This window comes from Dama dama, chromosome 33 (assembly GCF_033118175.1).
Source record: "Dama dama isolate Ldn47 chromosome 33, ASM3311817v1, whole genome shotgun sequence".
Taxonomy (NCBI): domain Eukaryota; kingdom Metazoa; phylum Chordata; class Mammalia; order Artiodactyla; family Cervidae; genus Dama; species Dama dama.
Genome location: NC_083713.1, coordinates 45,602,795 through 45,628,568, shown reverse-complemented (window position 1 = coordinate 45,628,568; position 25,774 = coordinate 45,602,795). Strand labels below are relative to the sequence as shown.

General features: G+C 40.0%; 1 protein-coding gene across 6 annotated transcripts in view; it reads left to right on the top strand.

Moving 5' to 3' along the window:
- Nucleotides 1–25,774, top strand: part of FMNL2 (formin like 2) — a 326,152-nt gene that overhangs the window by 252,768 nt on the left and 47,610 nt on the right. For all 6 annotated transcript variants that reach the window (XM_061135292.1, XM_061135288.1, XM_061135290.1 and 3 more), the window contains 3 exons: nt 5,562–5,670; nt 9,201–9,277; nt 10,971–11,064. In XM_061135292.1, coding sequence (XP_060991275.1) covers nt 5,562–5,670; nt 9,201–9,277; nt 10,971–11,064 — 280 coding nt within the window. The remainder of the gene's footprint in view (nt 1–5,561; nt 5,671–9,200; nt 9,278–10,970; nt 11,065–25,774) is intronic.

Below are 25,774 nucleotides of genomic sequence, written 5' to 3'. Positions count from 1 at the left end.
CACTGGGGCAATCTCCAACGTGGCCCTGTTTTATATGTTTCATAATAACTCCTGGAAGAAAATATTATAGTACTTGTTTTGCTATATGTAATTCTGTAACAGAGCACATGCCAAGGATATTGGTTTTCCATGGAAGCACCCATATCTTCTACTGAGCAGTGATGTCATCCTTGTAAAACTTAGGTCTTTGTGGAAAGTTTGTTCAAACAGCCAAAGTGGGATGATCAGTGTTTGTGAAAGGTGAAGATAGATTAGCCTCAAGGGCTGTGGCATAGAACCGGATGTGCCCTTATCTACCCTTTTAAAGATAATACATTGCATCATATTTACTTGTGTTAACCTGACTATGCAGGAGCACCTTGTGTATGCACTATTTCACTGTGATGACTAATTTCATGTGAGTTGCTTGCATTTTTAATTGGTGATGGATTCTTGCTGTGATGTTCCAGCCCTACCTAAGTGAATCCGTGTGACTCATATGCTTGGTAGAGGTGTGTGGCTCTAATCAATCACCCTCATCAGTTTTCTCTGGAAACTTAATCATGACATTCTGTTTTTATTGGCATCCAGGTGGCTGTGTGTGGCACCAAGGAATAGGATTTGCAAGGCTTAGTTGTTCTGATGATACTTGGGTCTTTTGCTGCATGTGTTGTGGCAGAATTTAGCCTCTTCACAGAAGCCCACAGCTTGGCTGTCTGTTTACGGACCAGCTCTCCACTCAAGAGGCCTTTGGGAAACATTCTTCCGTGGGATGATTAAAGTGGGGAAAAGTGTTACCATCTTATGATCTAGTTGGCTTTCTGTCTTCAGATGAATGTAAACCTAGACCATCTGTGAGAGGTGTTTTTTTGGTGTAACTTTATCTTTATTTGGAGAATACTGTACATCCATTGTAGAAAATTTTAAATATAGATAAAGATGAATGGAAGTGTCTTGTGATTCTATTACTAAGATTTATGAGATGGTGTGTTTTAAATCTATGTTAGACACATACATACAGAATCTAGAAAACTGTTTCTGATGAACCTATTTGCAGGGCAGGAATAGAGACACAGACGTAGGGAGTGGACTTGTGTACATAATGGGGGAAGGAGAGGAGAGGACGAATTGAGAGAGTAGCATTGACATATACACACTCCCTTGTGTAAAATAGGTAACTAGTGGGAGGCTGCTACATAATGCAGGGAGCTCAGTTCAGTGTTGTGATGACCGAGAGGGCTGGGGTGGGGGGAGGGGGGGGGATGTATGTATATATATATATATATATAGCTGAGTCACACCATTGCATGGCAGAAAGCAACACAACGCTGTAGAGCAATTATCCACTAATTAGAAATAAATTTAAAAAACAAATCTACATTAGTAACATTTCATGTTCAATTATGTTCATTCTATGTCACCTTCTGATACTTATCCCACAATCTGTCCTTTCCTTTTATACTTCTTGAATTAGAGCCTCGTTCAAACAACGTTCATATGCCTAAAGATAGTTACCATAATTCAGTCTGTATTAACTTGGTCTAATATGGCTTGATTGAGAAAAGGTTGTATGAGGGTTTTCAGTATCGTGATTTGCAAGAAAGTGCTCTTGTTTGAGGGGCGCCTGTTGTCACTTCAGTGTACTGTGAGGTGCAGGTGTGTATACTCTTATTGAGTTCACTTTACACATTGGAACAGGCATGCAGCAGAAGGGGTGGGCTGAGGTGTGGACAGAGAACATCTTAACACAGAGGCTATCCATAAAATCTCTTGCTTTCTAAATTAGATGGTGGCTGAAGCAACACCTTGATCTTTCCCTTAGCATTTAATAGAGTTTAGCATAAACAGTAGTTGCTTGGGAAAACCAATTTTGGGCCTTAAACACAAGGTTTGGTTTGATTTCCTGTGGTTGATAGAGCACCAGAGGCCAGTTCTTTAAGATTGCTCATTCCATCTGGGAGTGCTCGTGGAAAGTTGAAATGTAGTAAATTGTTAGTCCTAATTATTTTGGTGTTTTAGAGTCAACTTGAGGATCTATTAAAACCAGCTCCATGTGGATGTGTTCTTTGGAGAGTATTGATTTGTTCATTGGAGCTGGATTTAAAACATGTTCAAGAAGGTAAAAGGTGGAAAGTTACTCAGGTGATAATTGAAGCAAGTAAATCAAATATCTCATGGCATAAATGGTCAAATTCCACAAAATGTGCATGCTGAAGAGTAGGTTAATGTAGATGCTGACCCATGAAACAGTCCCTAGAATCTAGTCTTGGGGACTTAGAGTGATTCTTGGTTGTTTGCAAATACTTCATTTCTGCCGAGGTAAAGAGTTGTGATGTTTATCAGGTGTGCATTTACTTAATAGGGGAAAATTTTTTTTGAATGAGAATTCCAAAATAGAAAAATTTAAAAAAATACAGAGAAAAATTTATTACTAAGTTAAAAAAAAAATCCTTCCTTGCCTGGTAAGTAATTGAGGAAAAAGATATAAAAAGAAAACTTTGCTTACAGAGTGGATCAGCCACTGTGTTCTGAAAATGCTCAGATACTGCTTTTCTTAGCCACCTAAGCCTTAATTCTATATGGTGGGATAATTATTGGAGGGGTGGGGGAAAGATATCTGTTAAGAGCCAGGACAGAAAACTCTGTTGGGATGACAGAACCTTTGACAGGGAATTCATTAGCACGTACGGCTGTAGGCAGTAGCTTTTTCATGTGATCACTTGATGGATGAGTCAGGTTGAGAAGCAACCTGTAGAAAGTGACTGCCCTGAATTCCAGTGAGGAGACTTGGGGGTCTGGCTTCATCTCTTACGTCTACTTGCTCTGTAGATTTACATCACTGGGGCATCATTTTTCTCATCTGTGTCAGGAAAGGTGATGTAAATAATATCACAGATCTCCTTAAACTGTCAATACTATGGTTGGTTGTTGTTACTGGTTATGGTGGTGTTTAAACACAAGTTAAAATGTTGCCTTTAATTATGTTTTTATATAAATAAAAAATCAGAGAAAAATTAATTTTATACTATCATTCACTTTAGAAAAAAGTTCAACTTTCTTTTAAAGAATAGAATAACATTAATAAATTTTTACTTATTTTAACATTAATCAATTTTACTTATTGACATCTTTGTATGCTTTCTAAACTCCTTGAATATTGATAAGTATCCATGTGCTTTTTCGTATTAAATACATTTCAAATGTTGATTCAGAAAATATATTTGAGATTAACCACATACAACAAATACAAGTCTTTTGTATTAATGTTTAGTAAGTAGGATATTATAATCAATGTTTACTGGTTTCTGCAAATAATTTTAGTAAGGACAAGGACTCCTTAGAAAGAGTCTTATTACGGTATAGCTGAAGTTGTGGATTAATAAATAAAAGGGAGGAACCTGCTATGTTACTTTATGCCTCTTAGGAAGCACCATTAAATGTATAAGTTTGGTCTGCTTGCTGGAATCATTTAACTTTATTTGGAAGTGATGGAGAAGTATGTGCCTGTGTGAATGACCTGTCCCATGTTCCTTAAAGAATAGTTGGCTTTGGTCAATCTATCTTCTGCAGTCACTGCTGTACTTAAATATAATTTAGCAAAGGATGATTGATTCCCTTCATAACACCTTTTCTTTTTTAAAACTTAGATTTCTTTGTTTTACACTAATAGCCGCTGCTTTGTTAGAAATAACTATCTCTCTAATCAACTGTTATAAAACAGACAAGTGATTCCACTAAAGAAATACAAACCTGAGGTTAAAATAAATTCAGAAGGGCAGAGGAAGGGAGAGAACTTTAGGTATAGACTAAGAAGACTACAGATTCTTGGGTCAGACTAGTCATGTGGTTGTTTGAAGAAGCCCCAGATCCTGTGAGAATTCGGTCAGGTGTGTCAGCCATCATGCTTGGGTCGCAGTTATGACAGAGTGCAACACCTTTTAAAACTGTATTTTAGAAGTTGAAATTAGGCTTCAGTTCAGTTCAGTCGCTCAGTCGTGTCCGACTCTCTGCGACCCTGTGAATCACAGCACGCCAGGCCTCCCTGTCCATCACCAACTCCTGGAGTTTACTCGAACTCGGGTCCATTGAGTCGGTGATGCCATCCAGCCATCTCATCCTCTGTCGTCCCCTTCTCCTCCTGCCCCCAATCCCTCCCAGCATCGGGGTCTTTTCCAATGAGTCAACTTTTCGCATGAGGTGGCCAAAGTATTATTAGGCTTACTAACAACGAAATCTGAATGTGTTTCCTGAACTTTGTTTTTGCATTCAAAACTGAATTAGGCTATCTTGCATTGCTGAAATGTTGTTTTCCAGGGTGAGGAAAGCAGACAGTCCTTAGAAACATTAAAAGTAACATGAGTGAACCAGATTTTTCACAGTCAGGTATGTTGCAGCAAGTGACTTACTGGGATGCTTTTCAAAAATTTCTTTGGCTCATTAGTAGGTTTATGTAAAAGAATCATCTTTTTTTTTCTGTTTGATAGTTTTTGAATAGAAAATGTCAAAGTTCTGCTCAGCTGAACCGTTGGAGACAAACCTGTCATTTCAATTTTCAACTCTTGGTCTGCACCTGTGAGACTTCTGAAAGCAGTTAATATTAATCATGGCTTCCTTTAAATTTTTTTAACTAGCTTAATTCAAGGAGAAGGAAGGTCTATAGCTTCTTTTGTGGAGCATTTCTGTCATTGACTCTGAAAGTAGTTGATGGCTTTTGAAACTTGCTTTCCTTTCAGGCTTGGAGTTGCAGAAAAAACTTACCTGTTTTTCCTCTGAAGCTGTCATTTAAGGCTCATAATGAAACCCTTAGAATTGTCATCTTTCTACTTTCCCCATCTTAACACTGTCACTCTTTATGCCTTGTATACTCTGATAAATCTGCAGAAGGGAGAACTAAGGCCCAGTAATGTAGGGCCTCCAGAATGAACCCTGACCTTGTAACATCCTAACTGTTTGAAATGTCACCACATTTCTGTCTCAGTTTTAGCTGCTAGACCAGAGTTTGGGTGAGGGTGTGGAGTCATGTATATACTGTTTAGGTTTTGCATATTAAAATTCAGTATCACAGGCTGATATGACAGCTGTATGACCTTGCCTAGGCTTAAACTCTGAAACAGGGACTCTTGAAAGCAGTGATGGGAAGGTACAGTTAAAATTGGGTGAGATGATAGGAGATCTCTGTATAAGCTGAGTTTTACCCCTTTACTTGTTCACATATGTAATCTGTGTGCATGTCATATCTGCAAATCTAGGTTGGTCTGCAAATTAGAGCCTGGCTTATTGATGAGTCTCATGTACAGTCTGATTTGTTATAGGCTGTGAGTAGAGTTGAGCGTCACTGTCCACAGGTATATGGCCTGACAAGATGATAACAACTGCACAGAATTGTCTAGGCCTCACAGTCTGGGGAAACAGTTTTGTGGTGATGGGGTGCTTGTGGTGATGGGTTTGTTAGTGGTGGTTTGACCTGCAATCCTCATTTAGGTATAGGTACAAACAGAGAACAGTGTCCATTTTTAAAGTGCATCTGCCCATGCTAAGAAAGTAATTCTTAGTTTTATGGAAGTTTCCCTTTTTATTTGTAGATACAATACTTTGCCAAGCAGAAGAACCCTGAAAAATTCAAGATTAGTGAGTAAGAAAGATGACGTGCATGTCTGTATCATGTGTTTACGTGCCATCATGAATTATCAGGTATGTTTCTGTTTATAATCCTTAAAAAAAATCTGAAACCATCAGACTCAATCTTGTTCTCTTTGGTATCTTTGTATTTCTATTTGAAGTAAATATCAGGATTTAATGACATTTTTTAGAGAAGAAAGATCTCGTTCCTTCTATTGCTCATAATTCATTGCCCTTTTAGTTAGCATTTCTGATTTATAATGTATTTAAAGGGAAGACATTTTCCTCCTCCAGTGGTAAGCTTGTCTAGATCACTTGTTAAGTGTTTGTGACTATTAGAGTAAGCCACTGGTTTGGGGCAATAATGGAACAGCTTTAGGAACCTGGGAATGAATAATCTTACACACTGGGTAGGTCATTGTTCCTCAAAGGGTTATGTGATGACAGGCAAGGAATTATAATTACTGTGTGTTGGACCCTGTGGTTCCTAATCTTCATGAGAAGCACTTAGAGGATGTTTGGTAGAACAGCAGAGTCCTCCTTAGATGACTGATACAGATTATCTTCACTCTGAGAATCACTGGGAGTTACTAATTACAGTATGTGGGATTAACCCTGACCACAGAGTGGGAATTAGAGCCTGGAGTGTCTACGGTGAGCTGAAGGGTCAAAAGTATAGTTATAAAATCAAACCATGGCTGAGAATTTAGACATGGTTCAAATAAGAAAACGGGATTTTATCCCATTGACACAGATTCCATAGATGGATCCAAATAGAAACAGATGGTACATACATAGATCAGTATTAGAGTTCAAACCCAACATAAGCTTGCCAGATTAAATTTAAGAAAGGAAACATGCATTTATTCTTTCAGTCAATTAATTTTTTGAGCATTGCCCGATACACACTATTCTAGGCATAGGGAGCACAGCAGCAAAAAGATAAATACCTCAGGGAACTTACTTTCTATTGAGGGGAGACAGTGATAGGCAATTGGTGAACTATATAGCACTTCAGATAATAATAGTGATGAAATAAAAGCTGACACTTATGCAGTGCATCCTACAGTCTAGTACTTTAAAACCTATTACTTAATTTAAGCCTCAAGAGTCCTGTGAGCTTGGTAATATTACTCTCCTGTTTTACTCATGAGGAAACTGAAACACAGAGACGTATGGCTATAAATGGTGAACTCGGATTTGAACTGAGGAAGACTGGCTCCAGAGAACTAAGTCCTGTAGAAAAAATAATCAAGAAATAAGAATAAGTGCCAAAAATGCAAGTTCAGTTTTATATAGGCTAGCCAGAAAAGTGTCATGGAGAAGATAACATTTATGTAACAACTAGAATAAGGGAACAAGGTAAGGAATATTTAAGAAAGAAAATTATAGTCAGAGAGAAGGGCAAGTGCAAAAGTTCCTGAGGCAGGAAAAGGTCTGGTGTGCTCAGGTCAATTTGGCTGGATCAGAATAAGTGGAGAGGAGTAGAAAGTGAAATCTGAAGTTACAGGGGGGTCCTAATTATGTAGGGCTTTAAGTCATTGAAAGGACATTGGCTTCATGCTGACTGGAATGCTATTGAAGGATTCTGAGGAAAAGTGTGACTTGATCTGTCACTGGAATTTAGCATGATCCATCTGGCTTCTTTGTTAGGATTGACTCCAGGGGGCAAAGACAAAAGGAGGTAGACCTTTTAGAAGGTTGTTGCATTAATTTAGGTGAATGTTGATGGTGGTATGAACCAAGGTAATAGCAGCAGAGGTGATGAGAGGTGGCCAGATTCTGATTTTGTTTTGGTGGTAAGGACAGTAGCAGTGGGGGTGTGGTGAGGAGTCGAGGACAGCTCCCAGCGGTTTGTCCTGGGCACCTCTGAGATGGAGTTGCCATCTACTAAGACGTGGAAGGCTGCAGGATGAGCAGATTTGGGAGACCTTATTAATATTCCAGTTGGAGAGATGTTAACTGTGAGATGTCCATAGACATCTAAATAGAGATCTTAAATAGGTGGTCAGAAATGCCAGTCGGGAGTTCAGGGTCTAGAGGTCTGGAGTTAGAAGTTTGAGAGTCAGTAGATGGCCTATAAAGTCAGGGGAGTGAAAGATACCAGCAGGAATAGACAGAGAAGCAAAGAATAAGCTGGGTCTCCAATAACTTTGGGCACCCTGTTTAAAGTCAGAGAGATGAGGGAATACTAGCTAGGCTGACTGGGAAGCAGCCGAGAAGTAGGAGCCGAGCGCAGGAAAGAGAGTGGTTAGCTCCGCCCAGTGCTGCTGCTGAGTCATGTAAGATGAGGATAACTGGCGTGGGCTCTAGCGAAGTGCAGGTCTTGGATCATCTTGATACAGTTTTGTTGGAGCGGTGGGGGTGCAATGCCTGATGGACATGGTGTTGAGAGAGAATAGGAGGAGAGGAATTGGAGACCATGGGTAATTTAGAATTTTGCTGTGAAAGAATAGCAGAAAAATGAGGTTGTAGGGTCCAGAGACATTCTGTTTTTGTTGTTTAAAATGATAGAATTTACATCATGTTTTTTATGCTAATGGGAGTGAGTCAGAGAGAAAAATAATGATGGGGGAATGGGAGAATTGCTGGAGCAGATGATGTTCTTCGGTCTTCTCTGGCCACCAGAGAATCCACTGTAAGAATCCACTTGCAGTGCAGGAGACCTAGGTTTGATCTCTGGGTCGGGACAATCCCCTGGAGCAGGGCATGGCCACCCACTCCAGTGTTCTTGCCTGGAGAATTCCATGGACAGAGAATCCTGGTGGGCTACAGTCCATGGGGTCACAAAGAGTCGGACAGAACTGATAATGTTCTTGAGTAGTGAGAGGGATTGGAATCAAGAGCTCAAGTGGGGGAATGACCTTAGATGGGAGCGTGGACAGTTCATCTTTAGGAAGAAGTAAGGAGGGAAGCCACAGATCTGTGTGGGTGTATTGATGTGGTGGTGGGAGCTTTTGGAAGTTTTTTCCCTAACGCTTATGTTTTCCGGGTATAATTGGAAATAAGGTCATGAGCTGAGAGTTTGCAGGAAAAGGAATAATTCCTCAACTTGGCAGAATTGAGAATGATTCTTGATCCTTTTACTGAGCTTTGTTCATTTTATAGAAGGATGAGGTAACATGCCTCAGAGCAAAGCAGGTTTTCCCTAGGCTTTGGGTCCTAAGAGCCATTGCTGATAGAGAAGGGATTTAGAAATGGTGGTTGTCAACCCTGCTGTGTAGTGAAGTCAGCTCAAAGAAATTCACATGCCAGGGCCCCATCCTTGAGATTCAGAATAAATTGACCTGGAGTGAGTCCCAGAGAGCTGGTGTTTTGTTTTGTTGACTTTTCCAGGTGATTTTGCCAAACAGCAGGATTGAGATCACTGGCCTGGAGCCTTTTCATCATTTTGATAGAGACACATATAGTTTATTCATAGAGAATGGGGATATAGTACCTTGATCATAGCATCATTCCTGAAATTTTTCATAGAGACATAAGTGTACTTATGATGATATAAAATTACATTAGGTAGAAACTTCAGGTTTTTGCTTTTTAATCAACATTGGCAGTCCTCTGAAATAACTCCTAATGCTTTGTTTTTTCCATACCTGTTTCAGTATGGTTTCAACATGGTCATGTCTCACCCACATGCTGTCAACGAGATTGCACTAAGCTTGAACAACAAGAATCCAAGGTAAGCTGGATTCATAATGTCCAAATCTTAATCAAACTAGGGACAGCAGAGAGCTCGTCGAGAATCAAATTAGAGTTTGGAAACTTTCAAGAGTGACTTTTTGAATTCAGATTGCCAGTAGACCCCTCAGCTAAGTAGAATTTTCTTTTCATCAATGTTACAGTTTTACATGTGGCAGAGTTGAGAAACTGGTGACAACTCTGGCCCTTCTCTTCCAAGCTTTCATTCCTCTTGAGGTCTGGTTCTCAGCATCGTTGCAAATTTAGCAAAACTTGGTGAAGAGCGTGAAGCTGCCAGGTTGTCAGGATTGGAGCCAGGAGAGTCTTGATACAGCCCTAGCCACACCCCTTAGTGCTGAAAGCTCACTAAAACTACTACCACTTGTCCACACTTCATTTGCAACCTTTACACTTATAACTTTTATTACCAAACCAAACAGAAAACACCACAAAACAAAAATAACTGCATGCAGGTTTCTTTTCATGTTCACTTTCCTATTAAGGCAAGTGCCATATACTATTCATTTCACAGATTACCTCCAAAAGCCTGTCTTCGTCAATTTATTTTAGTTAGTATAATGCCTTTTCTGTTCTAATGCATGTCTATGTTTCACAGTTACTCCCTTTTATCAGATCTCTCTGACAGGATTGCACATCTGAAAACTGTTAATTGAGCTAAAAAAAGTGATTAGAAGTTACACCCTTTGTGATTGAAAATGCAATGCAAACTGTAAATCCTATTTAAATGTTGAATATTATTATTTCATGCTTCCCCTGATGAATGCCTTTGCAACTTTGTGCTTGCTTCCTTAAGTTTACTAGAATCTCAAGTAGTCATGCTTCTTTGTCTATCTGACACGGGAAGCCATTATTCATTTTTCTTAAGACAATTGATATTGTGGGTTTTCAGAATGATCTTTGTTTAGAGGTTGGCAATAGCTTTTATTCCAGAAAAAAGATGAATTACTGAAGTAATCATACTCTGAAGAAATAATGCTGTCCTTGACATTGTGTTTGAAAACTTAAGATTGTATTTCTAAGTTTCTCCTTCTAAAAATATTTTAGACGAAGTTTTATTTTCTTGAGTCAGAGAAAACATTCTTGTATTAGCATAGCTGTAAGCCAGTTCCTTTCAGATCTTGTATGGGAAGAAGTTTTGGAAGCTTGCATTATCATGGGAGACTTGTATGGAGCCACTGCAAATTAGCAGATTTGCAGTGTATTAACAGGACATTGATTTCGGTTGATTTTGAACTTTTTCAGCAAATATTATATCTTTGACTCCAGAACCAGAGAAAATATTTATCCAATGGGCGATTTTACTGAAAATTCTGTGTTTCCTATCTTCTTTAACTTATTAAAAAGTACTTTTTCGACCATATTACAGAGTCACTTGATGATAGAACAAAAAGACTTAATCTTCATGAAATTAATTTTCATTTATAAGTAACTTGTAATCCTGGGAGTGGGAAATATGCCTTGCAAACTTGCTACCCCAGAGAAGCCACATGTGTAGAAGATCATAAAGGTTTTTAAAATGTATGTGTTTTAATATTAACTGTGCCTTAATTAGTAAACATTTAAAAAAATACACTGGCAAATATTTATTATCATATTCATCTTGGAAGGAACAGCTGACTCACCGTTCATTCACTTTCACTGATTTGTGAGTTTTTTCTTTCTTGTTTTGACAGAACAAAAGCCCTTGTCTTAGAGCTGTTGGCAGCCGTTTGTCTTGTCAGAGGCGGGCATGAAATCATTTTATCAGCATTTGACAACTTTAAGGAGGTAGGATACTCTCATCTTAAAAAGAATGTTCACACAAGCACCTTGTATTTGGATATCTTTGAACAGAATGATTTACCTTTTGTGTGTGTGTTATTGAAATAGAATTGACATATAACATATTAGTTTCATGTGTACAACATAGTAATAGTAATTTGATATCTGTATATATTGCAAAATGATTGTAGCAATAAGTCTAGTTAATGTCCATCACCATGGTTTACTTTTTATTTATTCTAGGGCCCAAAGATATAATTGTTAATTTTCTCAAATATCACTGAGGAAGAAGTAATGAACTTAGTCTAAATATCTTAAATGGATGCATTAAGCTTTCTTGGCTGTCCCATTTCCAAGAAGAGTTAAAAACTCTTTGTTGCACTCCTTTTCCTATGGAGAATATGAAATAGCCAAGTATGAAAACTGATTTTGTTAATTGTATGTGGTTTTCATTATGGTTGTTACTTGAACATCCACCTTGTACATTTTATGAGCTCTTTCATCATAGTTATTTTCTTAAAATCATATGTATGATCTCTGCTTTGGTGGATGGTATGAGGAACTGATCAAATAAATACAGACACTGATTTTTAGCAGTTTGTAATCTTAAGCAGTCCTGTCACATGAAAACAATAAACCAATAGACATGCATGTTTGAAATGGAAACTAAACTAAATGACCACAAATGAAGAAACAGTTACACACAGATAATGTGACACCAGGGATTCTGAATCAAAATATTAAGACATGACAACTGAACTTATAGCCAGTTTCCTTTGGTGGTGGCATGCAACATTCTATAGCCAAGAAGGGTGCCTGCCAACTCCCGTGTATTTGTCTAACATCTGAGGCTACTTTAAGGTGGGATGTGACAAAAGTAATGGAAGGCACTTGGAGCCCCAGGTTATAATAGGAGCATCAGCCAAGGTGTGTCTTTTATCCTAGTAATCCCATTTGATTTCAGATGCTTCTGGCTTAAGGCCCAAGCTGGATGAAAAATCCAGATCTCAGAGGGACTTCCAAACTCTCTCTCATCTTTCCTGGGACCCTCTAGAGTAGAACACAACTATTTGGAGTATTTATTGAGGACCTACTGTGTGCTGGCGGCTTGCCAGATACAACATGAAATTGTTTGGTTCTTACAGACAAGTGTCAATATCTCCATGTCATAGGAGAATAAAATTTCAAATGTATCGTTTGCCCATGGCCCCACGGTCAGACAAGCAGAAGAGCTGGGGTTGAGATTTGGTGCTCCCGATGTTGAACTTCTGTTTCGGGTGGTGTTTGGGCCTGGTTGTGTGTCAGCATCCTGAGACAGGACCTAGGAGCCCATGCTCCCGCTCTGCTCCCTTAATTGGATTCTCTCCCACGGCTGACAGGTATCCTAATGACTGACACATAATCCTCTTCTTGAGCTGGCGAACTTCAAAGATGCTTCTGTCAACAGGGAAAACGGTCCTCCTGCCTCTTTACATGGCCTTCCTCCCCCGCTGTCACTGCCTTTAGATTTTTGTATTATCCATTTTGCTAATTCCAACCATAGACAGAACCTAATACTGTCTTTTTCTGTATTCAACCTTAGTAGTAAAAAAAAAAATACCTGGGTTCTAAGAAAATGATGAAGAATAGTAGTGAATCTTTAACTTCATATTCTGGCTTCCAAAACACATAGAGTCTTTTTTTTTCTTTTAATAAATTTATTCATTTTAATTGGAGGCTAATTACTCTACAACACTGTAGTGGCTTTGCCACACATACAGCCATGGGTGTACATGTGTTCCCCATCCTGAGCCCCCCTCCCACCTCCCTCCCCATCCCATCCCTCTCGGTCATCCCAGTGCACCAGCCCCGAGCACCCTGTCCCGTAAAACACATAAGAGTCTTGAGAGATAAGAATGTGTGAGTGCTTGTCTGTGAATGTTTTTATATGTCATAAACAGGATGTAAAACTTGTATTTATCAATAAGGAGATATGTGGGTGGATGGGTCTAAAATGAAAGTAAAACAGCATGTGAAGCTAATAAAACTTGAAAATCTTTATCATTAGATAGTATCACATGCCAAAAAGTCTTTTTCACATTGGAAGCACTCACTATACAGTAATCAGTGACCCTTGTCACTCGGCTTCCCTGAGTAGCTCAGCTGGTAAAGAATCCGCCTGCCATGCAGGAGACCCTGGTTCAATTCCTGGGTTGGGAAGATCCCCTGGAGAAGGGATAGGCTACCCACTCCAGTATTCTTGGGCTTCCCTTGTGGCTCAGCTGGTAAAGAATCTGCCTGCAATGTAGATATAACTGTTCTAATATTAACAAGTAACAGATTATACTGCAGATCAAATTATGCCCTGAAATTATAATTGTATAGAGTCAGCATTTATTAAAACCAGTAAATCATGAGATGAATGTTAAATTTGTTTTCTCTTAGATAAGGTAGAGTGCCTTTCTTACACATAATACAGAATACTTGCAGATTGAGTTTTAACTCTCTGATATCAGAATTGTATATGGTTTAGCCATTTAGGGCATTATGTGTACTTAGTTGAGAAAAACAAAAAGTAATCCTAAATCTTATAGCTGGTTAGTAGTACAGAGAACTAAGTTTTGACTTTGAATTTGTAGAGCTTTAACCCAAATCTTCCTCATTTCTGTAATTTCTTATGAATAATGGTGGGTGTTTAAATTCTGATGTCTCCTTGGGCCAGCAGTTGCTTCTCAGAGAGAAAACAAGCCATGTCACGTGGGAGCGGGGACAAGGACAGTGCTGGTTCTGTGTGTGCTCTTGGCTTGCACTGACCTCAAGCCATGCTGTTCATGTAGACAGGTCAGGAGAAGGGTTATCCTAATAACCAGAAGCTCCATTCTTAGGGGTAGGTGAGAAGAGCATCTACTTATTTATCTGTTCAATCTGAGGTTTGAATATTTGTGTTAGTTTATGTTGATCTTTGTTTTAAAAAAATATAATGCCACCCACAGGTCAGCATCTTTTGAATTTATTTTCTCTTTTGCTCCTATCTTTATGTGAGGGGATTTTTTTCCCCCGTATATGTCACAGTGAACAGTACATTCTTTAATCACTTTAGCAAAATGGCAGTGGAATCTTGGGTTTAGGGAGGTTTGGGAGGCAGTTGTTCCTGATTAGCAAAAGTTGTCCTTATGATCTCAGATGCCCAGTGCAGGGAGAATCTTGGCCAATGAGAAATGCCTATTGAGCTGCCCTTGGCAGAGAGAACACACAGCCAGCCACCAGAATCCTTGGGAGGAGGACCACGGCAGGGTCTTTGCCCTCAAGAAGATTGTTTTTCATGCTTTCATCTCATTTAGTAAGTGGGATTCCACTCATCTCCTTAAAGAAAGATGAAGGGATTAATCTACCAGTTAAAGACTGGTGGGCTTCAACATCAGCTCTTGATATCTATTTTTGAAGATAAAGTAATATGCATTAGAGTGCCAGACCCTGTGGGCTTGGATCACTGTTAGAATGTAGCTGAGCATACTTCTGCAATGTGGCACCAGATGCTGAAAGGATATTTAAAGACTACACATTTTAAGTATGTAACATGATTTTTTTCCCTCTCTGCTTCTTGAGCCAACAAATCCATTCTCTCCTATTTCACTACCACTAATTAATTCAAACGTAAATGAAAAGAAAGTATCTTTTAGCTTTTGACAGATTTTAACATGTGATTATGTTAATTTCTCATATTTCAGTTAATATTCAAAATCCCAACAAGTGTGATTTTATATGTTTTTGCAGTGAAATCTTATGGCTTGTCTTAAAATATCTGAAGTACATATTTTAGGAAAATAGCACTTTCAGTTTAATGGTATCTGATAGTGAGAAGGGTTTCCCTGCTGGCTCATTAGTAAAGAATCCATCTGCTAATACAAGAGACGCAGGAGAGATGGGTTTGATCCCTGGGTTGGCAAGATCTCCTGGAGGAGGAAATGGCAATTCACTGCAGTATTCTTGCCTGGGAAATCCCATGGACAGAGGAGCCTGGCAGGCTACAGTCTATGGGATCCCAAAGTCCGACTTGACAAAGCAGGCATGCAAGATGGTGGGAAGGATATTAACTCAAGACCTTGCTTTTGGTGGGTTGGAGGTTTGGGACTAAGCCTGACATCACTGAACAAGCACATGTATCACCTCAATGCTTATCATGATAAATAAGTTTTAATTATAATTTTTTTGGTAATTACATACCTTTATAATTACATAAATTACATAAATTTGTAAACATAAGTTTACAGATGGTAAACTTGTGCCAAGCATCATTTGTGACATGACTGAACCTTTAGTCATCTCTTATGCTCCTTGAATTCTTTTCCCTTAAAAAGTTTCTTTTTTTTTTTTTTTTTTTTAAGTAAAAGGAGTTAACACATCTGGTTGTGATGTTGAAACATCTCGTGAAAATTTATGGTCCTGAATTGAGGACCAGGGTGAGAACAAGGAGTCATCTGTTTTTTCTAATTTAGCCACACAGAAGGACAGATTGCCATCTTCCCTAATTGATGCTTTCTTAGTTACCTGGCAATATATGTTCATGAGCATTTGGTCTACCAGACAGAGAAAGAATACATTTGGAAGTAAAGGTCACTGTGTTGGTATTTACATTAGTTCAGGGTCTTGTTTACAAGAAGCCGAAACTGAGCCTAGCAGTGTCTAGGCTAAGATTGGAAGGATGGGTTGATTGGAAGGATGTCAGGAAATGCACAGAGGTCATAAGGTATCTGGAGAAACAGTCCTGGGAAATAGGCAGGCATTCCTAAAAGGTAGCTGGACTCAGGCTGTGACCTTGAAGCCATAAACACTTTGGGGTTCTGGTCATGCTTTTTCTTTTCTCTCAAAGGACATGGACCACAGCTAGCAACCCACTGGGTCATAAAGCTACACTTACTGGTTAAGGACATCAACTGGCCTCCACTTTGGAGTCAGAACACTATATTTAATCCAGTTTCCCTTAGAAGCCCTGAGGTCGCCTATCTAGACATTGCTCTCCTCCACTTTTCTTAGTCAGCCTATTTCTTTTTGCTATATTCTTTGATGTAGTTGAGAAATTGCCTTTAAAAACGTGTCCCCAAAAGTCGGTCAAAAAAAGTGTGCCTGTTTGAAATCAGAAGGAAAAAGTCCTGAGGCCGTGCACACTCTGCAGCAGAATAGCTCACTATGACACTAATAATAAAAATTCTCTGAGGTCTTTGAGCTACCCACTTCCCCAGACTGCTGGAAGGTGCGCCTGGAATTCATCAGGATTCCAAATCGATTATAACTGTGTTCTCATCTGCTTCCAAAATGACAGCATCTGGCTTTAACAAATAAACCCGAGGCCTGAGTTTGGTTTTTAAAGGCCCAACGCCTTCCCACTTTGGACCTTCTAGCACAGATAAATGGAGCCTTGTGAAATGAGACACTTGAGGCCACCAATTCTCTTGGACGTAGCACTCTTGGCAGGAGCCATTAATTTTTTCACCTATTGCTAGAAGGCTTGCTAAGTAAGCTGATGTGGTTTAGCTACTGGGCATCTGAAAGCACTTGTGCTACACATGATTACGTTGATTTAAAAAAGCCTGTCAAGTTTTATTTACAGTGGACCCAATTGCAGGAAGGAGAGCAGACATTTTGGTGTGCTTCCAGCATCCTTCTGAATTTAATCCCATCTAATCTAACCTCTCAAATATTTGAAGGGTGTAGGATTATAAACCCAGCACAAGCCATCCGGATAACTCATTCACTGGTAAAATTCTCAGCATAGAGGGCAGAGTACTTAGTTTTTTAAGTCTCTTCTTGAGTTCTAAGCAAAGTAGTTGTTCAAATCTCAACCTCTGGGAGTGATAGTTCTAGAGCGTGTGTGTGTTTCACCCCAGCAGGCCAGAATTAGGTCAGTCTCATTTACCCGGACTCTTCTCCAGCCTGTCCATCTTTCAAGGGTCAGGAAGTAAAGTCACCGTGATTATCTTCTGGACTGTGTATTCACTGTGGCAGTTGTTACTTGTTCGTAGTAAATTACTCCAAACTTAGTCTTCTTAGGCTCATGGATTCTGTGTGTCAGGAGGTCAGGCTGGGCATGTCACGGTTAACTGTCTTTGGTCCTTTGCATCTAGGGTCTCATTAGGAAAGATCCGATTGAGGAGGCGGGGTTTCTCTTGGAGGCTTTCTCGCTCACGCGTCTAGTTTCTGGGCTGTGATGACTCAAAGGCTGAGTTTGTGAGTCAACCAGAGTTGCCTGCTTGTGGAACTGCCTGTGGCTGGAGCTTCCTGTGGCCTGACAGCTGGCCTCTAACAGGGAGTGTCCAGGAAGGAGCAGCTGCAGTGCAGGCATTCAGAGAGACAGAAGTCACAACGTGGCTTTTGAACTCTCCTCTGAAGTCATCAGTGTCGCTTCTGCTATGTTCTGTGGGTTACGAGCGAGTCACTAAGGCCAACCCAGATGCCAAGGGGAAGGCAATGACTTGACTTCTTGAGTGTAAGGTGGAGTGTAAGGGTCACAACACAGAACATGTGGGTGGAAGAGACTCCTGGGGTCATCTTTGGAAAATACAATTCACCTTAATAAGTTTTTGAGAATTTCTCCATTTAGCTGTTCCTCTTCTATTTTTTCATTTTCACCCTGTGTAATACTTGGTTTCTCCTCAGAACCAAAAGCTGTATAAACTTTTTCACTGGAGAGAAAAAGAATGGATACTACTTGTTTTGGAGGAGAAAGGAGCCATTTGTATAGGGTTTCTGAGCCCCTGGTAATGAACTAGTTGCTTGTTTATAATTTTGGTCTTTATTGTGGAGTAAGGAAGTGAAGGCTGGTATCCTGCTGGTAATCAAGTGATGAGTCATGCTAACTTGCAGGAAAAAAATTATCATGAGCTTTTGCATGCTCCTATCTGTCAGAAACAGTGATGAACATTGGAAATAAGAAAGTAAGTGTGACCATTAAGAGTTCTACCCTTAAGAGGGAGCATCCCAATCCAGTTAAGGAAACCAATATTTCTGTAGTCATCGCTTTAGGCCGTATGAAGGTAAATGCCAGGTGCTTTGCAAAGAGAAGGAACAACTAACCAGGAGGAGGAGAAGGATGGAGGGCAGATATGGGTTCTGAGCTTTCAGGGGACACTCAGGGAAGGGTGCCTGAGCTGAGTTTAGGATGAATAAGAATTAACCAGGTATATTAATTTCTTGTCACTGTTGTAACAAATTGCCACAAGCTTTAGTGGCTTAAAACAACACAAATTTATTATTTTACAGTTCTGTTGGTCATATGTATATAAAATAAGTCTAGAGGGTGGTGTTCTCCTGGAGAATCTATTTCCTTGTCCTTTTGGTATCCAGAAGGTGCTTCCATTCCTTGGCTCATGGCCCCTTCTCTTCTGGCCTCCTTCCTTTAATGACCATTGTGATTATATTTGGGTTTGGCTCACCCAGATAATCCAGGATAATCTACCCATGTCCATATCCTTGGCTTAATCATATCTTCAAAGTGCATATTTCCTTACACATAAGGTAAATAATCACGGCAATAGGATTAGGACTTAGCCATCTTTGTGGCCTACCACACCAGGTAAAAATGTCATTTGATGTGAAGAAGGTGGCATCTTCATAAAACTTCAAGGACTGTGTGTGCTGTGTGCTTAGTCGCTCAGCCCTGTCCAACTCTTTTTGACCCCATGGACTGTAGCCCACCAGGCTCCTCTGTCCATGTACATTATCCAGGCAATAATACTGGAATGGGTTGCCATGTTCTCCTCCAGGAGAACCCAGAACCCTCCTCCCAACCCAGGGATTGAACCCAGGTCTCCTGACGATTTTTTACCGTCTGAGCCCTAGGGAGCCCCTAAGGATTTTCAGTTCAGTTCAGTCCCTCAGTCGTGTCCGATTCTCTGAGACCCCATGAATCATAGCACGCCAGGCCTCCCTGTCCATCACCAACTCCCGGAGTTTACTCAAACTCATGTCCATTGAGTCGGTGACGCCATCCAGCCATCTCATGCTCTGTCGTCCCCTTCTCCTCTCACCTTCAATCCCTCCCAGCACCAGGGTCTTTTCCAATGAGTCAGCTCTTTGAATCAGGTGGCCAAAGTATGGGAGTTTCAGCTTCAACATCAGTCCTTCCAATAAATATTCAGGACTGATCTCCTTCAGGATGGACTGGTTGGATCTCCTCGCAGTCCAAGGGACTCTCAAGAGTCTTCTCCAACACCACAGTTCAAAAGCATCAATTTTTTGGTGCTCAGCTTTCTTCACAGTCCAACTCTCACATCTATACATGACCACTGGATAAACCATAGCCTTGACTAGACGGAACTTTGTTGGCAAAGTAATGTCTCTGCTTTTTAATATGCTATCTAGGTTGGTCATAACTTCCCTTCCAAGGATTAAGCGTCTTTTAATTTCACAGCTGCAATCACCATCTGCAGTGATTTTGGAGCCCCCCCCAAATAAAGTCTGACATTGTTTCTACTGTCTCCCCATCTATTTCCCATGAAGTGATGGGACCAGATGCCATGATCTTAGTTTTCTGAATGTTGAGCTTTAAGTCAACTTTTTCACTCTCCTCTTGCACTTTCATCAAGAGGCTTTTTAGTTCATCTCCAGGACTTTAGTTCACCCGATATCTCCAGTCCACCTTATATCTTCAGTCTTACAGAAGGTAGGGTGTGGGAAGAGAACAGGTGGAATAGGAAGTTATGAGCAGATCATGAAACCAACCCCTCATGGCTTACTCCAGAGACTTCCTATTGCCCAGTGGCCTGAAGGTCACACAAAGCAGGTGAGGTATTCCTCACTCTTCTCCAAGCAGTGGATGTTTCAGTTGATTCTCTCAGTTAGTAAAGAACTGGCTGTAGCATTTTGCTGCAGAAGTCAGGTGGGTGGGCCCAGGGTGAGGTCAGGTTGACAGAGTAGGCTGTGGGTGGGGTCTGAAGTTTCTTTCAGACACTTTGACGTTCATATGTCCAACTCCTTGGGCCTCTTCCTCCATTGACAGTTGTCTGCCCCCCCCAGTGGCTGTATTCATTCATTTCTAACATCTTCAGGACTTTCCTGGGATGTGGACCTGGGAAAGCTTTTTTTTTTTCTTCCCTGAATTAAAAAAAATACAGGAGATGATGATACCTGGGACACACAGTGGTAAAGAATCTGCCTGCCAATGTAAGAGACTTAGGAGATATGAGTTTGATCCCTGGGTTGGGAAGATCCCCTGGGGGAGGAAATGGCACATTGCTCCAGTATAATTGCCTGGAGAATCCCATAGACAGAGGAGCCTGGTGGGCTACAGTCCATGGGGTTGCAGAGAGTCGGACATGACTGAACCCGCATGCACAAGGCAGATTATCATGATTTCTGGTGAGCATTTGTAGAGATGCTTTGCCTCTCAACCCGACTTTAATTACCCTTGTCTCTCTCCACAAGACTGAATGCAGTTTTGCTCAACAGGGATCTTCATCTTCTATTTCATTTGTAGAAACCACTTAAAAGATAGACTGTTGCCTCCTTGTTTTTATGCATGTAGAATACTATTTCTTAAACCTGTGCCCTTTGCCAACTGTAAAGCAGTTGGCCTGCATGCCCTGATATTATATTCTAGGGAGGTAATGAAAGATCTTAAGGCAGTGAGAGCTGTATGTTATTGCTTTAAGGCCCCAGAGAGTCTGAAGCAGAGGCTGGCTCAGGGCCCTCCACATGGACGCTTCACTTGGGAGGTGTTTCTTTCACACTCAGATGGTGCTCTGGTTGCAGGTACATAAGGATGGTATGAAACACTCTGCTCTGTGTTGATTATAGCATTGGAGTCATAACCCCTCTAACTTTGGCAATATCATCACCAAGTACCATTAGAACGGGAATTTTCAGTTCCTGGTCAGGATTTGGTTGTCATTTCGGCATTTTCTGCAGAGTAAGGCTAAAGGATCTTTAACTGTAGGATCTCCTTGGTTTCTTTTTCTATGTGAAAGCACTGCCTCCCTATTCACTCTCTCCCTTGCTCCACCCTGTCTTGCATAGTAAGGGTATATTTTTTTTTCAGTCTGTATCTTGGGACTTAAGTATACTTTAGTGTTCTACCTTTAGTCTGGCTGTTTTTTAGGTTGTTTTAAATAAGTGGAACTAGAAAGAATTGCTTTTCAGTGTCAAACAATTTTGAATTATAGGTTATTTTAGTTATTGTTAAGTCTAGGCTAAGCAATGGCTACACCAACACACAGGACCACATGAACCATCTTACTAAATAAGCTTGTAGATCTGAATAGAGCTGTTAAAATGATTATGAAAGTGTTTGTAAAAAAAAAAAAGATTTGTTAACTAGGAAAAGACAAATCATGTGTATGCATCTATGTGTATATATGTTATATGTACGTACATGTATTATGAGTAACAGTAGAAAGGCTTATGCATAGTGACACGTGATATATGTGTGCTCAGTCGTGTCTGACTCTTTGGGACCCCATGGACTGTAGCCTGCCAGGCTCCTCCGTCCATGGGATTCTCCAGGCAAGAACACTGGACTGGGTTGCCATGTCCTCCTCCAGGGGATCTTCCCAACCCAGGGATCGAACTTGTGCTTCTTTTGCCTTTTGCATTGGCAGGCAGATTCTTTACCACTGCACTGCCACCTGGGAAGCCCATTTATGCATAGTAGTAAGCCCTGAAGAGAAGCCAGTGAAAGAGTTTGGAGCAGCAGTGTCGCTTTCAATTTGCATGTATGTTTATTTCTACTGCTTGTAATGTTTGGGAGGTAACATTTTGTCTCGTGTAGCTAAATGTCCTTGTTGTGCAGAGTGAGATTTTCCCTTCCAGGAACTTTCCATTTGGCTTCCTCTTGTCTTTTCTAAAGATGCTAAGTTGTCTTTTGTGTAACATCTCTCCAAAAATACAGGCGTGGATCATTGCCACTTTTTTTCCCCCTAGGACTAGTAAGGCAGAATTCTTTGGAAGTTCTAGGGAATTGTTGAGCAAATTTCTTATCAGAGAAAAAACACTGTTGTAAGATCAGGAGAGTGTGACAGAAAATAAAAAGACATGATTTTTGTCCCACAAAATTTCCATCGCTTTGAAAAAGACAGGACTGACTTTAATAGATACTTAGTTAAGGACCAAATGTGGGCTAAAATTAACTATAACTCAAAACTTTTAGAGTTGTGTTTATATTTAAATTTTTATTCCCTTTTATAATTTAAGCTAAAGTTTTAGTTCTTTTTGCCAATGAATATGCTGATTGACCTTGACTCCCTTTATGAGTGAAGTTCAAATTTCATTTGAAATTTAAATAATTCTAAAACATGAGCATGTTTATTTATTTGAGCTCCAAAGTCGGTACAGAAGGGTTTTGTTTTGGTTTGTTTTAAATTAACAAAAAATCATCTTCAGAAAGAAAGCATGAGCAGTGTTCATGAAACTGTTGTAGTTTATTGTATGTTTTAAACCTTAGCTAGTATATTAGTTAAGTGTTTAAAAGGCATGTGCATGTACAGAAATAGTAAGGCTATGTTTATTTGCTGAATGCTGACAGGCTAGCATATATTACTCTAATTATAATCTCTACCCAGTGAATTAGGAATAAGGAAAGGGGTTCAGAGTAAATAGGCCAACTGACATACTTTAGTAAGTGGCAAGCTTGGTGTTTTTATACAGATCCATTGAACTCATAGTCACTGAAACATAACCTATTGTTAAGGCTCATAGTGTTATATAACATATTGTCACATATCAAACACCTTCTACACAAATTGATACATACCCTCAATCTTCTACCAAAAGGCAAACCTAATCAAGCAGTTATTGATTGGGTAGATTATTGGAATGTTTGAAGTTATTCATAAAACCCAAGATAAGGATTCCCTGGTGGTCCAGTGGCTAAGAATCCGCCTTGCAATGCAGGGGATGCAGGTTCGACCCCTGGTCAGGCAACTAAGATGCCACAACTAAGACTCTATGCAGACAAATAAATAAATAAATATTAAAAAAACAAAAAACAAAACAGGATAATCTGAGCTGTTTGTATGGAGTCCAAAGAGAAGCGTGAGGTCTTGCGCACAATTACAAAGGAAGAGACTTGATTTAGTTGATGGAGGCAACTCTGGGAGCAGAGAGACAGGCATAAAGTTTGTCCTGGGGGTAGTATGTGTCAGAATAAATGTGTTAGTTGACAGAAAAACAATATGTGACTGGGGCCCATGTTACAGAGTATAAAGCATGATAAGAGGCAATCACAATTAAGGTTCTGATGAATAGTGGAGGTTGAGAAAATCTTCACTGTGATGAAAAAAGAAATCTCAACTGGAAGACAGATGTAAGTAGAAGGGAAAAGGAAAATGCAAAGGGAAGCCACAGTACTTTATAGTTTTTAAAGTGCTTTTATATCAACTCTATTTGATTTTGTGGAAACCTAAAAAGGCATTTTATGTAATCCTGATACATCTTTAAAATTATCAATCTCTGCATAAAAAACAGAGGGGAGAGATGCTAGAGTTTGGAAGACAGGCAGGTCAGACATTAAATGACTGGGCCCTGAACCAAATTTGTGGCCATGACAGTGGGTATGAAGCCATAAAATTGAGGAAAAGTTGACAAGAGACAGCGTGATCCTCTGAATTGGGGATGGACATAAGTTGGAGAGTAAGAATCTATTCTAGCAGCATCAATTTAATTAAGAAGGAAGCACAGCCACAGCGAACAAATAAGAGCTAGAATTTTTTTTTTTTTTAAGGTGAAGAAAATTGTCTAAGTTAGTTTTTTTAGTGATGGTAAAATGTCCAAGATCAGATTCTTAGTTCTGCATTGAAGATAATGAATGAGAGAACAGGCTTAAACAGAGGTGATTGGGAATTGAGTGTGTGTGTTTTCCAAGTAGAGAATAGGATCATACTAAAGAAGTTGAACTCCACAAAGGCCCCAGGCTAGAATGAGCTACAAGGATTCTCAGAAGACACATGACCCAAAGGTAGGCAAGAAGGAAGAGGATACCTAGTGAGTCTGGTATATTGTGTGCAAGTCTTGCTTTAGGTGACAGCTTAGTCACATTGTCTCTATATCCCTTCCAATTCTACAGTTTTATGATTCTATATAAAATTTTAGAATTTTATATAGGATATATATTCTATATAAAAATAAAGTGTTTCTTTGACTACACATATTAAAAGAAGACACCTAGATAATGATAGATACAAGAATTTATGAACACAAGCAAAAAGTAACATGTCCTAGGCCAGTTGATAAGATAGTGACAGTCTTAGGACAGAAATATTAAGAGGTTATAGTGATTTTAGCCTACACTGTGGTTTTAGTCCCTAGTTCCCTTTTATGACTGCCTGGAAATGGCTGCATCAGTCTCTAAACCCAGAAAGTGAAAGTGTTAGTCGCTCAGTCCTGTCCGACTCTTTGTGACTCCATGGACTGTCGCCTTCCAGGCTCCTCTGTCCATGGGATTTTTCCAGACAAGAATACTGTAGTGGATTGCCATTCCCTTCTCCAGGGAATCTTTCCAACCCAGGGATTGAACCTGGGTCTCCTATATTGCAGGCAGATTGTTTACCATCTGAACCACCAGGGAAGCCCCTGTAAACCCAGATCTCACTTAAAAATCTAAAGGAGCTTGCTGCTTCTCTAACCAGCAGGTGAGCTGAGTTTGTGGACATGCTGTGGGTACCTGCCCCCAGGGACATCCCGGATGTCTGTGAAAGCTGAAAGCATCCTGGCTTGGGCAGTGTTTGAAAGCCTGGGCTTCAGAGTCATGGTTTAGGCTTTGTAGCTCTTTCTCATGGTAGATCCATAGCCACTTTTTTACTCCTTTCACCACAATGATGCATGTGGCTCCTGCCCAACTCTCTATACTACGTATCGATCTGCCAGGAATATATAGTCACACTCAGTTTTCATTCAGACATTGGACTGAAACATGCTCAGTAGAGGAAAGTGGCTCAGTGGTTCCTGATGATGATCCAGCAACCACTGCCACTCTCCTTTCCTCATAAAGTTGAACTCTCAGACAGAGTCTCCCCATCAGGTGTGCGTCACTGCAAAGTGGAAATGGCCAATCACAGTAACATGAGCTGTAGCTCCGTTTTGTTTCAGCAGTTTGGTTTTGGCCATGGAAAAATGAGGGTTCCTTCCATACTAGTACATGTACAAGCAATACATGTGGTAGCCCAGATTAGCTGGTATGCTGCTAAGGACCACACTGAATTTTCCACATGGAAGTATCTTCCAGGAATAGGTGTAAAACTAGGGAAGAGTATATTCTGTGTGGTAGGTAGCAAGGACATGTTTATTGCTTTGGTAGAAAGTAATCTTTTGGTTCCTTGCATGTTTGTTCTTGATGATTTGATATTACAGCATGTCAGGCATTCCAGGACAAATTTGTCTAATTAGGCAGATTGACTGAGTCTGATTCTCCCTGAACTTGGGGAACATGTGTCCTAATAGACCATGCAGGAGAAACTATTTTTGTATTTCTCTCATATTCTTGCTTGGAATCTAGCATTGACTTGGCTTTGAGAAGAAAAACCTAGTCTTCTAATGAGCCTCCATATGACACCCCAGAGACATCCAGAGAACAGTAAGGGATTGCTTCAGTGTAACCTGCTAAATGCCAGGGATTGTACCTTGCCTTGTTAACCATAAAAACTGAAGGGGGAAGTCTTTTCTTTTTCTACCTCATAAACTAATGGAGGGCTCTTTTCTGCATAGAAAACCCTATCCTGTCTCTGAATGATTTGACTTAACTTCATGGAGA